This window comes from Xiphophorus hellerii, chromosome 12 (genome assembly GCF_003331165.1).
Source record: "Xiphophorus hellerii strain 12219 chromosome 12, Xiphophorus_hellerii-4.1, whole genome shotgun sequence".
Lineage (NCBI taxonomy): Eukaryota > Metazoa > Chordata > Actinopteri > Cyprinodontiformes > Poeciliidae > Xiphophorus > Xiphophorus hellerii.
Window position 1 is genome coordinate 16,375,086 of NC_045683.1, and position 17,183 is coordinate 16,392,268.

General features: G+C 40.5%; 1 protein-coding gene across 4 annotated transcripts in view; it reads left to right on the forward strand.

Annotated features, from left to right (window-relative positions):
- The first annotated feature begins 1,857 nt into the window (after positions 1–1,857).
- ebf2 (EBF transcription factor 2) overlaps positions 1,858–17,183 on the forward strand; it is a 38,774-nt gene continuing 23,448 nt past the window's right edge. For 2 of the 4 annotated variants that reach the window (XM_032579750.1, XM_032579753.1), the window contains exons 1-6: positions 1,858–2,679; positions 4,122–4,278; positions 5,896–5,959; positions 8,044–8,099; positions 8,218–8,291; positions 9,549–9,617. In XM_032579750.1, coding sequence (XP_032435641.1) covers positions 2,546–2,679; positions 4,122–4,278; positions 5,896–5,959; positions 8,044–8,099; positions 8,218–8,291; positions 9,549–9,617 — 554 coding nt within the window. In that variant the 5' untranslated portion in view covers positions 1,858–2,545. The remainder of the gene's footprint in view (positions 2,680–4,121; positions 4,279–5,895; positions 5,960–8,043; positions 8,100–8,217; positions 8,292–9,548; positions 9,618–17,183) is intronic. The other 2 variants (XM_032579751.1, XM_032579754.1) reach the window with 1 other exon arrangement.

Genomic DNA, 17,183 nt, shown 5'->3' on the forward strand with positions numbered 1-17,183 from the left:
TCAGTAAAAATGTATTTTGATGCATAAATGTGGTGTCGAAGAATTAAGAGGTTATTGACTCGAGAGTCAACTGGTTTGTCACTTTGTACAGCTTTGGACTGACATTGTGTAGAAAACGGGACGTATTTCGGGAGGCTAAGTAATGCTAATGCGAGCGAACATTGTACATATGTTGAGCTAGCTGAGAAACAGTTGAAGGACTAGAGATTGAGTTCATTTTGAACTTATTGTATTTTTCACTTTTTGAAACGGTAAAATACATTTTTCTGGTGTCTTTTCTTTATGGGTTATTTCAATAACACAGAAACAATGTTGTCAAACTCAATGAGTATATGTTGTGCAGAATAAAAATGGTAAAAGCTATTAAAATAGTTAAAAGCAAATCCATATATTTTTATTTTGACAGTTAAAAATACAAAAGGTCTGAGGAAAAGGGACAAGATATTTGAGTTAAAACAAAGCTAATTGGTTTGGATAATTAAAAGCTATCTAAAATATTTTGTCATTCAATAAAATTCATGATGGAGCAAGTTAAAATAATTCTCGTTCGGTTTAAAGGGATATTGCAGTCATTTGTAATGTACTGAATCGAAGGGTTATTTGTTGAAGTTATACAGTGATACCTGAAGTATTTGATATGAAGTATTTGATATGAAGTATTGTATATGTAGTGTTGTATATGGAGTACGGTCATCAAAAGAAGAATAAATCTTCCTTTTGAAGTTAAAAGGAGCTCAACGTGTGTGTCTCGTCTTTTCTATATCGCAGCATCACACGTTGAGGGAAGATCATCTGCTACATTACCCTCAGCCATCCGAGGTTGCAGGGTAACATTATAGATTAGTAAAATTATCCAATTATGATCTAACCAGTTTAAGTATTTCAAATTTTGACCAGAGATGGTGAAATGCTTCCCAGATTCTTGAAAACAATCAATCAAACAAACAAACAAAATATTAATTTACATTACAGCTTGAATCAGAAACCAACTTCAGCATTTTTTGCTCTACCTTATTTTGTCTTCATTTTTTAACCATGTGCACAACTCTGGGGGGCGCCCACTCCCTATTGTTTGGAAACATAAACAACAGACAAAAATTAAAGTCGCCTCACTGATCAGGGTGAATATTTTCTGCTCTGAATGCAACTAGGAAGGACTGCTGTGAGGACTTGGCCACATGTGAGCACTTTGGGACATCTGAGGGACGCACAGATGTCCCAAATTATTCTTTTTGAGAGAATGATTTGTATCTCCACATCAGAAGCCTCCAAAAGCCTCCAATAATACCAGGAAGCGTCGTAAGATTTGTTGTTGGTCACTTGTTAGAAATAAATTTAAAAGAGGGATCTGAATACTTGTTAGAAATAGTGACAAGTTTGGAACTGCTGCTTGCTAGCAAATAGAGTTAATAAACTGCAAATGTTGATTGATGTTGTCAATGAAGCTTTACCCTGTACCTTATCATGATAGACTGAAAACATTGACAAACTGCTTAAATTAAACTTTATGAAATTCTTACAAAGATTTTATTGTCTTAATTCTTACAGATTGTTTTTTAGTGCAACTTTGGTGCTACTGCCCTGCAGGAACTTTTATCTGAAATGTCACAAAGCTACTTACATTAAAAAAAACACACACACACACACATTCAGACACTCAACAATTTACTTACATTTTATTTTGCTTTTTGAAGCAAAGCTATACTCACAATTTCTTCAGTGATAGCTGAACACAGAATAAATATACAAAATCTCAATGTTAGTTATTCTGTCCAAATATAAAAGTGTCTGTGATGCAAACATTGAGAGTTTGCTTTTCTCTTTTTTAAATAAATAAATAAAGTCAAACCTGGTTGAACTGTTGTGTGAAAGTTTGTTGTGAGAGTCTCGGGTTGGATAGTGAATCTGGCAGCGGTCCAAACAACGGATGCACTTTACACCAATGAGAGCATCCATTTCAACAATCGGTCCCCCATATGGCACTTGGCCCCTCCTCCACGCTCCATCCCGGCGGAGGGTCTCATTCATGCTCCAGGACAGCGGCTCACTCCAAGCCTACTGGCCTCAGGATCAGCTGTTTTTGATCCAACCCGGCCTTGTGACAAAGGAAGACTTTCTGTGCGCAGATCTACTTTTTTTTTTTTAAAAGTACATCTCCATCTCCGTCTGATCCTCTCTGTTGGAGCAGATGATCCGCTGCGCTCCCACTCCTGCTCGAGATGTGCGCTCGGACAATGATTGTAATCTGTGGAGACATATATCTACATTCATCTTTTGAGCCTTGAATGAAAGAAAGTCCGTGCGGATTTCTACTGAGCCCCGTTAAGAGTCATAACACCAGCACCAGACATTTATTTATTTATTTTTCTCCCCCAAAGCTCACTGGAAGCTTCTTTTGCGGCGCTTTTGAGGGAGCGCGGCGCCCTGAAGTGGACCCTCTGTTCGTTACTGAAGTGCTTCAACTTGTCCAGGCCATCTTGTCGGTCCGAACCAAATCATAACAGAATTTCAAAAAGTCATCCAAACGACCAGGACAGGGCTTTAAATGTTTGGGATCCAGGAGCAGCTAATACGAGACGTGAGCGGATTAAAAGAGAGAACTCTTGGAGAGGAGATGGATCCAGTCCGGTCGTGGGTGCGTAATGTTGGAGTTGTGGATGCGAACGTTGCAGCGCAAAGGTAAAGTACGAAACTCAACTTTTCCCGCTACTCTTGCCTCTCAGAACTGTGCAGAATTTAATTTATGACACGTTAGGAAATAGTTTGGAGTGTAGATGTCAGAATAGAGTCAGAAAATTACAGGAAAGGACTTGCTGTAAAATATGAAAACAGCAGCTCACATTATAATAAATAAACTTTTTGAAGAGGACACAACGAGCGATAATGTTGTGAATTAGATTTAGGGTTGAAATTTGGGTTTTTGTTTGATGCGCAACAGGGTTTTTCGTGTCCAAAACGTTCAAGTTTGGATGAAAACTACATTTATCGCAAACGTTTTAATGCAAAGAAAAAACAAAAAACAAAAAAGATTTTTATGTATTGAATTAAAATGTAAACTTAACTTATACTCCACAGTTTTCTCAATTTCGCTAAATTTTTTTTTTATCAAAAAGAACCAAAAACGTTTTTACCGCTTAAGCAATTTCAAACTTTTCGAAAAGAGCAAACTGAATTTTATCAGCAGCAGCAGACAGTGAGATTAAAACGTTTTCTTATTATTCTGTCGCACATATTTTGTTTTCCTGACTCCAACAGAGGAAAGTTACGTCGCAAAAAGACGAAGCAAAGCTGCAGCTTTATTTAATGAAATAAAATAAGTTGATTTTTTTTTGTTCAATTCAGCGCTATAAGTTGGATTTTTGTTAAGCTAAAAATATTATTAAAACACGCGCAATGCTTAACTCATTATCAATAAAGATAATTGTCAAGGATGACTTTAAATCAAATGTAAGTATTTTACATGAAACAACCTTCTCCTCAAATAGAAGAACTAAAAGATTTTTTTTTAAAGTAAATGGACCATTTAAAAGTCGAACTTAAATAAATGTTTCATGTCTGAATGGAGACAAAAATGAGATACGCTCAAAACCTTTACTTTTTAAAATTAATTTCTCATGTTTTGGATTTTAATAAGATGGTCCTCCAGGTCAAAGGTGTTTTTTGTTTCGTTCATATTACGTTTTATTTTCAATCTATATTATGTTAAGTTAGTGTTGTCAGTGTATTTAATTTTAACATTTAAGTGCAAACGAAGGATTTTTTTCAAAACAGGAACATAAGTTGAAATAATGTGACTTTACATTTTTGCAAATAATGAAGCAAATTATACAAGGTCTATAATTTATTTATTAAAGGCATGTTTTTGACTTAAAAATAAAAAGAAAGAAAAATAAACACTAAAAAGCTAAACTTTTTACCTTTCAAATTTTTTTTTTTTTTACAGAATATCTGAAACATCTTTACACAAAAAACTCCAATATTTCTCAGAATTGTGTTTCCAGTTTTTATTTATTTTTCACATTTTAATTTGAAGAAGAATGCACCAGCCTCACAAACAAAGAGTTAAACTAGACACAATGATTCCTGAGAGCTGATTGTGTCTCTTCCTGTTGTGTCCTCAGTGGAGTGGCCCTGTCAAGAGCTCACTTTGAGAAGCAGCCGCCTTCCAATCTTCGCAAGTCCAACTTTTTCCACTTTGTCCTGGCCCTCTATGACAGACACGGCCAGCCTGTGGAGGTGGAGAGGACGGCGTTTGTGGACTTTGTTGAGCATGAGAAGGTGAATGCCTCTCTGTCTTAATAACTGTCTCAGGATGACATTAATTCAAAACCAATTTTTTTTCATCCCAACACTTCCTTTGAAGAGAAACATACAATGCAAAAAATATATAATAATAATAATGCATTTAAAATCAGACAACATTTCACTTTAACCAGGTGCTCAACCTAATCTTCCCCATCCTGAGTACAGCCAAACATATCGAACAGCTGACGGCTACATGTTTACATGAGCTTCACCCTCAATGAGCTGATGATGGGGGATTGAAAAAGAATAACTAATGACTAATTAGCAGCTCGCCTCATTAGGAGGATATCACCACTTTTTAAAATGCAAATCATGCTTGCTGCTGTTATGATATACAGTGAACTAATCATCAAAGTGTCTTTTCGTTAAAGCCCCCCCGTGCTTTAGTGGAAGGGCTTGTTGTTGAGTCTGAAATTTCTCAGCTCGGACACGAGCGAAATGAGGAAAGAGTTTCGTGGCAGAGGAAGAGTTGGATATGAAGGAGCGATCCTTCTGACCACATCTGATGGATGTTAGTGTTTTGTGTGGAGGGCAGTGGACCCCCTGCAGCGCCGTCCTGAGAAGAGTAAATAGGGGGACATCTTCCTGCCACGTGAAGCCGAAACATATTTGTGCTGTCATTCATGCTGGCAGCGGTGCTAATGCCAGGTCTGAAAGCTGTCACTGTGCTGCTCGTCGTGCCACACAGGCCAGCGCCGACTCACATGATGACAGGGGAGAAGTTCATTTTCTGCATGGTTACCCTGGCATCTGTTTTTGCCTCGCAATTATGCAGCAGTAAAGCGATGGCATGGCAAAATAAATGCTCCTCTGAGTGCATTTGCAAAAACTTTATGAAGCCAGGCATCCATCTATCACCTGTTGTGTCGCAGTCTCACTCTTCATATTAGGCTCTGAGTTCGTCTTCATGCATCTTAATTCCTGCACTTTCTTCTTCCCTTTTTTTTTCTTTTTCTTTTACAACTGCCTCGTTTTGCCTGTTTCTTTTTTTCACTTCCCCTTTTGCTCTCCTCCTTTCCTGAGCTCATCTCTGCGAAATGCAGGCCCTCCTGGGTTATTGGACCAGAGAGCATTCCTTTGAGACCACTTAGAAAGACCAGTGGAGGTAGAGGATGAGAAAGAAAGAGGCGGAACAAGAGCCAAACAGGGAAGAAGTGAGAGCTTGGGCGAAGGAGGGATGGTGGAAAAGAAGTTTTTTATGTCAAGGTCCGCTGGTGCTCGGGCTCACACACAGCAGGGGGGAACACAATTTTCCTCCTGCACACACACGAGCATGTACAAATGTTCCCCCTGCTTTGCAGCAGAAACGACGTTCAGTCAGATCTCTCTGTTTCAGGATGCTTGTATCAGAGATGATGGTTCTGTCTCTATAGTGAGCCCTGAGCTGAAGGTTAAGTGCTCAGCTTATATGCATGATGAGCTTTGAGCCTACGGTTCTGATCTGGAAGATGCTCCACGGAGAAGAGCAAGCTCTAGGATGTTAATAAATTTGGTGCTTAACTCTGATGCCCATGTGCAGATGTCTCTACCCCAGTGTACTTATCGGCATGCATTGTGCTTCCCTCTATGTGATTTTTCCCTGTTTCCAAGGAGCAGACAGGAGAAAAGACAAATAACGGCACTCACTACAAGCTACAGCTCCTCTACAGCAATGGTGAGTTGACAAAAAAAAAAAATCAGTTCCTTGTTCTGTATTTTGATTTAATTTTGCCATAACAAGTTATATTAGACTCACTACCAAGAGTCGTAAGAGTTTAGAGGGACACATACCTCTCCGCCATACCCCCAATCCCTCTGCAGCTCATTGCCTGATATGTCTTTTCTAAGATTTTAAAGCCCTCTAAGCAGCTACCTCTAGGCTCCAGTAGAGGAAAATGAGATAAATGTTGCCACCCCATCCGAACCCCCACCTTCTCCCCCAACAGTTCCTTCACATCAGATCAGGGGATGCACAGAAAATTGTGGTTCCCATGAGTCACCGCTGCCCCTGCTCTGCCATCCCAGTGGCACCCATGGGAGAGAAGATAAAAGGCGAGTTCTGGAGAAGCCCCGTTCACGCAGAGACGAACGCACCACATGTACACGCGAGCACGCCAAGAGCACTTCCTCTACATGCTCTCCTCCCCCTCTCCTTCCCCCACAAAGCTATATCAAAGGCGTCTCAATCGAGACTTTGATGAGAGGAACACATTTTTAAAAGCAATACTCTCAAAAGTCTCTGTAGAGAAAATACATGAACAGTGACTGTCTTCTCTTATGCAGCAAATCATTAAATGGTGTTTCTTTCCATTCTGCGCTTCACTGTTTCAACTAAAAGTTTCTAAATGTTGTCGTAGTTGCAGATAGGTGCTATGAACCTTTTCAGATTTTGTCAATTTGCGACCAGAAGCATCAAGGAATTTTATTCAGGTGGACCAACGCCAGTAGCAAATGATTGGGAAGTGAAGGAAAGTGATATCATTTGATTAAAAAACCCCAGAAAACTGTGGTGTACTTTTGTAATTGTCCCTCTTTACTCAAATATCCTCAAATAAAACCCAGTTCTATTTCCAGAAGTCATTTAATCGACCTGCGTGTAATTCAGCTTTTCTGTGAAGACCTCAGAGGAGACTAGCTGCATCATGAAGACCAATGAACCTTTACGAAAGACAGGCAAGAAGAAGGTCTTTGTTGAAAGAAAGCCTTAAGAAGTCTGGTTTACTGTATGCCTGAAGAGATTAAATGGATCCAGCAAACATGTGAAAGGAGAAACATGGGTCAAATGAGAAGAAAATTACACCTGAACATCATCATGCCCATTTTCAAGCATGGCGGTGGCAACATCATGCTGTGGGAAAGCTGGGCAGGGTTTAACGGAAGCTAGATGGAGCCAAATACACGGCGGAGCCTGGAAAAAAAAACCTGATTCACCTTCCAGAGGGACAAAGACGCTGAGCTTACAGCCAGAGTGACAATGCAATAGTTTAAATCAAAGCCTATTCACATATTAAAATTGCCTAGTCAAAGTTCTGACCAAATTCCATTTGATTGCAAAAAAAAAAAAAAATCCAACAAACTTTTAAATTCTTGTATTGCTTTGTTTTTCTTTCCTTCCTTGTTTGAGTTGGTAAAGCTGCAACATTCCCTTCAAAGGATTAGTTTCTGGTCTAAATGTAGCAAAATGTGAACAAGCTCAAGGACTATGAATACTTTTGCAATGTTCTGTATTGTTTTACAAATGTTTGTCAATCATCTCAACTTCTAGCCCAAAGCCAACACAGAAACAACCATAAAGAGCACATCCTATGAAATCCGTGAGAATCCTGTAAATTACAGCCCTAAAGTAGGACATGAGAAATGTTTATCAAACATCAAATGACTCAATTCCCTCAGAAACCATTGCAGAAAAAATATGATTGCACACCACGCTTGTTCTCCTCAGTTGTCTGGACTGAATTCAATACTTTTTTTGTTTGGTGAGAGACTGTCGGAAGGTTGAAAAAGAATAATGTATCCCATAAATCTGGTTACTTTATTTTTAGCGTTTAGTGGGTGTTGAGAGCATTCTTGAGAATTTCAGGACTGCCCCTGACATACTGTGGTATTGATGTGATTTTTAAAAATAAATCCAGACTTGATGGGTCTCAATTTATCAAATGAAAATCATCTGCATGCGTAACAATTCTCCCATTTCCTCCTGCTCAGAACAAGTTGCAACATTAATGATGAGATCCACATCCTGTCTTTTCTTTCTCACAGGGGTTCGTACAGAGCAAGATCTTTACGCACGACTTATCGACTCTGTCACCAAACAGGTTGGCAGACTTTCTTTAAATCTTCCTGAAAGGATTCCAATTCATCCTAAAGAAATTAGTTTAGCTTTTTCCACATGAAACTAAATCCGTCCTGCTGGTCTTTATTTCCTCTTCCCAGCCCATATCGTACGAGGGACAGAACAAGAACCCAGAAATGTGCAGAGTTCTGCTCACGCATGAGGTTATGTGCAGGTGAGTGACATACAGTGGTTGAAATTTTTGCCTAACGGGACTAAATCCAAACATCCATTATTCTGTTACACTCTGATTTTCCCAGCATTGACGAAATGCGCTTTTGGGACTCTTTTTTTTCTTAAAAATGGGGGTGTTGTTAAACTATAAGTCTACCCTGCCTGTCATCATCCTTGTTACAGTGCTGACCCCCTGCTGCTTTCCGCTGTATCGCAGCAGGTCGCCGGTCCAGCTCCTGTTTCTTCTTGGGCCCCCTCTCTTTCTGACCCAGGATTTTTTGCAGGCAGAACTCAGCTACCAGCACCAAGCAATTAATGGGCAACAGTTTCCTCTCTGCTCATTGAACTATAACTCCCTCTGTTATATTTTAGCCAAGACGGCATGTGTGAACATGGTGTGACAAGAGTACTCTGGCAAGCAGTGTTAAAGCGCTGATTTACTAGCATTTAAAAACTTGAATTTGAATCAGGACCAAGACGATTTTATTGTTATGAGGTGAAGAAAGAGGACAAGTCAAAGGGATGGGGAGCGTGGTCTGGAAGTGGGGCACTGACCTGGGATTCAGAGAGGTAAAGGATGCGGTCCTGGGACACGCAGATAGGAACTGAGACGGACCGGGCTCTGCCATTGTGTGGCCAGCAGATGCCCGAATGTGACTCACAGCTGGCTAATAACAGAGCCGAGGAGGCAGAGGGCAAGCGTCACAGCTGGGGAGTGAGGCCGTCTGACAGGGGGGCGGAGGGGGGAAGGGCAGGGCCAAGCTGGGACACGGGAGGGCTGAGGCGAGGTGTAGGGGTGGCAGATGGTTAGGGGTGGGGGCACTTTTGTTATGCAGTGAAGGGGACAGGGAGGTGTGTTGGGGGGGGAGGAGGGAGCTGGCCAGCAGGCTCCTCGGACAGAACCGCTGACGAATGGTAGGATGCTGTGGGATAGGGTGTGTGTGTGTGTGTGTGCAGTGGAGCTGCATGGGGGTTGAGTTTGATTTCAGAATCAATGTGACAGATTGCCTGGCTGGCTTTTCACTTTTGAATGGTCTCTCACTGTTTGTAGGGTGTGTTGTTGTACCTTTTCTTCCTCTTTTCTTCTTTTGTCTATTCTTCCCCTCCCCTCTCATGCCTCCTTTGTGTGTTTCTGGATTTTGGCCGACCGCAGAGAAGCGTTGTCTGGGGCTGTGGATGCTGATGGGCCAGACAAATAATAGCCAGTTTGGTTTCATTTTCTGACTTTTTTCTCTCTTTCTTTCAACCACCCACTCAGCCGCTGCTGCGAGAAGAAAAGTTGTGGCAATCGCAATGAGACGCCCTCTGATCCGGTCATCATTGACAGGTAATGACATGAAACATGTACCTCCAATAATCCACCACTACACACCTAATGTCCAGTTTGGCTTTTCTCTTTGCATATATGGAAGTAAACACTCACAGAAAAAATGGAAACATTTAACTCTTTCATTTACTCCTTAAATGTAAAGATAGTTTGTGTTTTAAAGCACGCCCCCTTTCGTACATCAAATGTTGGCTGACACTGTAAGGCAACCTGTCCCACCATTCTGTTCACCTAAGCTGCCAAGATGGGAAATAAAAGAAAAGAAAATGTGGTCTTGAGGGTGTTGGTCATTTAATCCCTTTTCTATTTTGTACATTTTCTATTTGGGGAGGTATTCACCTTCAACTCTTTTGCAGTAAAGCCATCTTCTTCTTCTGCAAGAAAAATCAGTTTGTACCCATGCCATGAGGATGGGTACAAACGTTTCTTAAGACGTTGGTGAGCCTGAGTCATTTTCTACCACACTTCTTCCTTCCACTTAACTTTCCATTAGACTGTTAGCAAACAGTACTCTTTGAACAGCCAATTTCTTTACCAGTAAATAAATTTGTCTTTCTTTCTTTCTTTCTTTTTTGTGGGGCAAATGACTGCAGGGCAAGTGTCAAGTCAGCAGTCATTATTACTATGATTGTGTTTGCTATGACTGGGGTATAACATGACATTTATGTATTGAAGTATTCTTTCATTAGTCTTATGTAATGTTTAATTTATTAGAAATTGGGTTATATATTGATTTGAATTCCTGATAATCTTCTAATTTATCGAGTCACCTGCTTATCTGCAAATGCTGTTATTTTGAACCTTTCTGGATCTGCTGCAATTCCTTCACTCCTGAAGTTTCACTTGGTGTAAGCACATGTTCCCTTTCATCAGAAGCACATATTTACTCCCTTCCTGTAGGTTGACTCTCATAATAATTGCGCACCTTCACAGCCAGTCAGGCTTTGTGCCAGATGACCACCCCTCTATAATCAGCGTGCAGGTGAGACTTCACGTCCTGGGCTTCCTGGAGGCCAAGTATTGTCTGCTTGGCATTAACCGCAGTGATGAATGCTCGCGAGCAAACCATACATGTGGAATAGTTTCTTTGTGATGTCAGAGACACAACCCTCATCACCTCTTCCCCTGTCTCTCTTCCACTCCCACCTTTCTGCCCCTCTTCCCGCTCTTCTGCCCCTCAATTGTCTGTCAAGGAAACACACACTTCATATACGTCAAGGACCTTTTTCTTTTTCTCCTCCTCAGTTCAAGCTGGCTGGCTGTTGACAGTGTGTCTCTAAGGATCTGTGCTGAAGATAGTTTTCATATAACGGAAAAAGAAAAAAAAATGCGCTGTTGTTTCTTGAGTTTTCCCAGAATACAGCAGAGCAGCTGCTTTTCCCATTTACAGTGACATACAGTTCGAACAATGATCCCTTTTGGCCCCTTGTTTTATTTCGTACTTCCTCCTAACATAGTCAAACTACAGTATCTTTGAAATGAGCTTGTAAGTAGTTTTTCAGCACATCACTAAGGACAAACCAAACTTTTAACCATCTATATATCAGTTTAGACTCATGTGCATCTCTCAAGGGTTGAAATCATTGACCTGCAGGATGAACTAATCAGACTGGGCCCATTTTATCTTGATGGGAGCTTCTCCATCATAACTGATCTGCAGAATCTTCTCCTCAGGGATCGACCAATTAGCAGGCAGTTATTTTCTGATAAGCCAATGTAACTTTGCGTGACCAACATTGGTTTTTCTATTGCAAGACCGAACTTAAAGTGATCGGTTAGCACAATTTGCATCTGCATCCCCAGAATCTCTGCGCTGCTCGTGTGCTCACAGGAATGATGTATGTTTTTAGTGTTTGTGTTGCGATCCTTTATTTATGTATGTATATGGATGTATGAACGATTGTCTGTGTGTCTGCGTGACCCTTACTGTGACCTTTTTCCCCAGTCACTGCTTGGAGCTTAAATTATTCATGTGTGTATGGATGTGTGTGGGGGGTGTGTGTGTTTGTCTGCAGCCATGCTTGCGTGCGTGTGTGTGTGTAGGAGACGGTCTGTTTCTGTGGATGCAGTAATCAGCCTCCTGCTCCCAGCCCCAACACCTGTTCTCCAATTAACATGCAGCGTTCTGGGGCCCAGTCGCTCCCGTCGCCCAGCCGCTGCTTTCCACCCCTTTTCCTCCTTCTTTCGCTCTTTATTCTCACACTCGCAGCCTCGTGCCTCCTTCCTTTAAGCCCCCAACCCACCCAAGCTTACACACCCCTCTCTCCTCTCTCTCTCTTTTCTTTCGCTCCGTATTCCTACTATTTTGACTCCCAATTTCTTAATTCCCATGCTCCTCTTTGCTTTTCCTTTTTCCGTCTCTTTTGCCCCCTACCCCATTCCCTTTAGCCTGTCTAATTTTGCCATAATTAGGCGGTGTCATTAGGACACCTACCCAAGCACAAGGGAGTTTGCAATTCCCTTAACGGCCCCAAACCCCCACTTTTCTAATCTCCTTTCCATATTGTTTCAGTTTTTTCTCCCCCCCCCCCCACCGTCTCCTCCCTGTGCTACTGCTGGTGCTGCTGCACCACACAGCCCCCTGCTCCCCTCCTACTCACTAATCCCGATTTGAGAGAAAAGAGAAAGAGGAGATCACAGCTGATCCATGAGGAGGGGTGGGGATAGGGGGGGTGCAGGGACGGAAGGATGAAAAGGGCAAGGGCAGCCGCTGACAAAGAGATGACTCAAGTTGCTTATATGGCGAGCATTATCTAATGCTCCACTGCCTGCTGCGTCTAATAGTTTTACATCTGTATAATCTTAACATTGGTGAACCACAGTACTCTTCAAGTGGCTTCTGTGTTTGTAGAAGGCCCACTTATCTTTGACTGATGGGGTGACTGGCTCACTGATTGGTTTGATGATTGATTAGTAGAAAAAAAAAAAACAGAGATCGATTACTCTTGGCTCATCACCATAAACGTTGTTCATCAAACTCTCACAGGTAAACTTTATACCGCTTTTGTTTTCTTTTAAAAGTACTTCAGCTAAATTTTTTATATTTGAAATAAACGTGAATATTTCACAAATGAGAATATTTCAGCCCATTAAATTTCAAACAAATTTAAAGAGCAGAACCTAAAAAAATATCTCCCCATTTTAAAATGTGGCATTTATCACCAGTTATTGCTCAATCTGAACTCTCAGTATTAATCTAGGCAGATCTGTTAATGGTGGTGTTATTACCATTCATGACCCTTGACCTCTCAGAAACTATATTGGTTCTGGGCCCAGGATTTATGAGTGAACAGAGGGTTTTTACAATGGAGACAAGCAGATGTCAGTATTAGTGTTAGTCCGGTTCAGATGGGGAGGAGGGGACTGACGGCGAAGTGTGTGCTTTTAAATTTGGCTAAGAAGCCCAGATCAATAGATAGTCATAAGGAGTGTGTGGAGGGATCCATCGTATGAGGCCTTGTGAGGGGCAGTCGGGTGATCAATGACGAGCACTATCTCACTAATTGATCGTGTTTCCAAGAGGGCTCTTTTTTAACAAGCCACTGCTCAGAGAAAAGAAGAATAATCAATAGAAAATTTCCAATGCTGTCAATAGGGCATTTTCCTCCCCCAACACTCAAGATGGACTTACAGAAAAATCTCACATTCTCTCACATTTTCCTTCTAAATTCTGAAACATCCAATCATCAAACATGTATCATACATTTATAAACTTCCAATATTCGGCTGTTTTGCTTCTTATTATTTGAGCTGAAAATGACTTCAGCTGCTCGGCTCCAACAGGAATCCATTACTCTTAATCCCAGGTTGTGGGCTGTATTGATCTGTTTGTAGTCTTGGTTCTGGTTATGCGTACCACAGGAACATATTGTTTTCAGCTACTGAACAAAACGGCTTTAATTTTTTCTTTTCTTTTTGCATCTTTGTGAATCAATTTAGCTGAAAATTGGCGAGCCTCGACTACGTTACAAAGACTCCCAGCTTGATGGAGCTTACTGCTTTTATTAGTTATTAATTCTTTAAGCTGTTTTTCCAGGGAGGGAACAGAGCATACATGTTAAATCACAGGAAAACAATGAAGTGTGAAGTAGCTATACAAAGTTTGACAATAAATTCAGGTCCTATTTGTTGCTTTATGCAAATGTCTGCTCTCTGCTGATGTGCTATGTCAGTCTGACCATCTGTTTCAGAGTTAGCCTTTCCATATGCTTGTTCCCCGCTTGTCAGAAGCAAATCTTAAAAAATATATGGTGATGCAGGGGTTTCTTGGAGGCCGTCTACTTTGCCCTCACAGCAGGCCGCAGCAGTTTCTCCTTGTCCTGCTAATGGCAGGGAACTGCAGACTCCTCATTTTTCTGCTCGCAGCCAAAAAAACAAAATAGCAGCTAAAAAGTCTTTGGGAAAAGAACATTAAACTACCAGCCAGAGAATAAATGCTGCAGCATTTTTTTGGACCATGTCAGGGGTCGAATTCCTCCCCACTCCCAGATGCGTACTCAAAATCTGCCGCCAAGTCGCTCTGTTAGGCCATTATATAGGCACTCTAAGGTTTATGTCTGAGACAACAATGTCAAAGGAGACGGGTTTTCTCAGACTCACTGTATAGATTCGTATTTTACATATTTGCTTATATTCTCAAATTCACGTCAGCAAAAGGATATTGTGTACATTTAGTTAGTGTTTCTGTTAGTAGTTTTAATAATAATAATAATAATAATAATAATAATAATAATAATAAAATAATAATGATGAAAATAATTTGAATGTAGAAAAACTTGTGGTTTTCCTCTATAGATGCATTTTGTTGCAGAAAGAGTGAAAATTGAAGATTTGACAGTATATCTACACATTTATGCATTTAAAAGAAATGGGAAATAGTGAGATGTCTTTATCTAAAGATAAATGTGTTTCCATTTGCAATACATAGAAGTACTTTCACGCCTTATGCAAACATTTTTCTTGTCCTACGATTGCTTTAAACACTGTGTAGTTTAGTGTGGAGGCAGTGTATTCCTACACAAAAATATGTGAAAATACCAACCAGTTTGACTTTGGTTTAGGGAAAAATTTTGAAAAAAAAATGTTTTTGTTGGCAAAATTGTTAGTGGCCTTATAGGTACACCTGCTGTCAATACTTTGTATTATCCGCATTTACTACTCAGTCTTTCTCTGTAACATTTGATATGGTTGCAGCATACAATAGAGTACAGTGTCTAAAGTCCTAAATCATCTTTTATTCAAGGCCAGAGTATGAAACCTCCCATCCAAGAGATTTTCTCATTCAGAGATTTTCCTTTAGATGAGAAAAATTAAAACAAATCAACACCCATTATTGTGATAGAAAAGTAAAGTGATATAATCATTTGTTTTGTGTTCTGGTGATGCATTTCTGTGTAGATCTGGATCTTTTTTCGATCATTATTCTGCTGAAATAACCTGGTCAAACCCCATTTTTCAGTCTTTTAGCAGAAGTCACCGGATGTTCATTTAAAATCTCCAGATGTTTCAAAGAGTTCACTCTACCAAGGGTTTCCTTTGGAAGGAAAACTGGCCCACAGCATCCCAGATCCTCTATCATGCTCAGTTGTGGGTGTGAGAGGCATTTTTATACATTCATCTTTTGTTCCCACTGACTGACAGACAGGTCAAGTGGACTTTAACAAACTCTACGTTTACATTTGTAATGGTAGAACAGAAAAGGCATTCTCCTGGCAACACGTACAACTAGTTGGCATGTAGACTGCAATAATATGGCTCTCATGTCTTATGGATATACAGTATTTGTCTAAGCATCATTATGTCATATTGATACCTAAGAAATATACAAAATACAAATATCCTTTATTGGATTTCAACTTAGAAGTTCCTTGAAACTTAAGTGAACTTAAAAACATAAAGTACATTAAAAATGCGTTGCATATATTTATTTTAAATGGATCAGTTGGATTAAAAACTAATTATTTAATAGAATTTGATTTTCCTTATGTCATGTTAGAGTCTTCTTCAAATGTTTTCTGTATACCTAAGATCACATTTTTGTGTGTCCATTTTAAATTTTAAATTACTTTTTTTTCCTTTTTTGGTGCTTAAATGATTTTGCTTCCAAAATCTGTCTGCACTGATTCACACATCAATAGCAGAGGTTAATCTGCCCGTCAGTCACACGTACATACATGCCCAGAGACAAAGTCAGACCCCCTGCTTTGCTCAGTCCACTGTCACAGGTCTCTCCCTGGTGGGCCGCTACTGTCCGGTCCCTCCAGACCCCCTGTCAGCGAGCCCCTCAGGCAGGGGGGACCAGGCAGCGTGGCGACAGGGGGCCTGAGGCTCTAATGCACACAGTGAAGCGGCACACAGGCTGGACCACTGAGCAGCTGGCACAGGAGCATGGGGATGGCTCCTCCCTTGGGGCGACGTGAGCAGAAGAATGACATGAAGACAGACAGGGAGAGAAGATGAATGTCTGGAATATCAAAATCACTGACAGGTACAGTTTCAGACAGCCAGGGCCTCACTCAGAGTTAGACAGAAGAAAGAGGAAGTTCAGGGACCTTTAGTTTAGCTGCTTTCTAAAATGTGGTCTAATGTGGTCGGGGCAGATCTTTGACTCCACTGTGAACAGAAAGTTTATGAAATCTGCCAGATTACAAGTCAGATTTACTCCTCTTCAGCAAGTGCTTGTGGCTTTAGCCTCCCCACAAAGAATGGCTCTAGTTTATTTTTGTACGGCAAAAAAAAAAGATGAGAGAAATGTCTTTTCTCCAGAGACTAAGTGGTACTGACAGGAAAAAAGTGAGCATGTTCAATTAAATTAGAAACAGATTTTGTAATTTACTTTAAAAAATACTCTGCTTTTGTAATTTATTTAGTAAACAGATGCTGTATTTGTGCAATCAGGATCTGATTAGTGTGTATATATTTGTGGGTGTGTGGGTGTGTGAGGAGTCAGAGGCCAGTCAGTGGTGGTACTTAGGGACAAGGCCTGTTTTTTCTGGCTGGATGCTGCTGCTCAGGGAGGAGCTACAGTCACGTTTGTGACTCGGTTTGGTCAAATTCCTGTTTAAGGTCTTAAATTTCACAGATGACTTAACAATGCCCCCCTGCTGCTGGACCAGCCCTGCCAGTCACTTTGTTTTTCTGTTTGTTTTTCTGGGATCTGGACAGACTGTGTTTTTCTCAGGAATCGGGTTTCTCCGCAGCTCTCCTTGCATCAGTTTCTGACGCTCTTTTCAAAGACATCTGTTGTTTACCAGAAATAGATTTTATTAAAGGTCTAATTCAGGCAATAGTTGCCTTTCTTTTGGGTCATAGCTGAGAAGGTAATGATTCTTGCTTCAAATATTTACATGTTAATGATTGTACTGGGGTTTAAATATTTTAAGAATTACAGATTAAAGCTATTTTCATCATACAGAGATGGTACAAGTGCAGGGTGACAATTAAATAAAGTAAAAAGGAGACACAATGTTCAGGGTGAAGCTGTGTTTTCTGCACAAAAAACCTTTTTAAGAGAAGCTTTAGAAGCTGTCCTTTAAAGGGAGTTTGAAGCACTTTATTGAGCTTAAT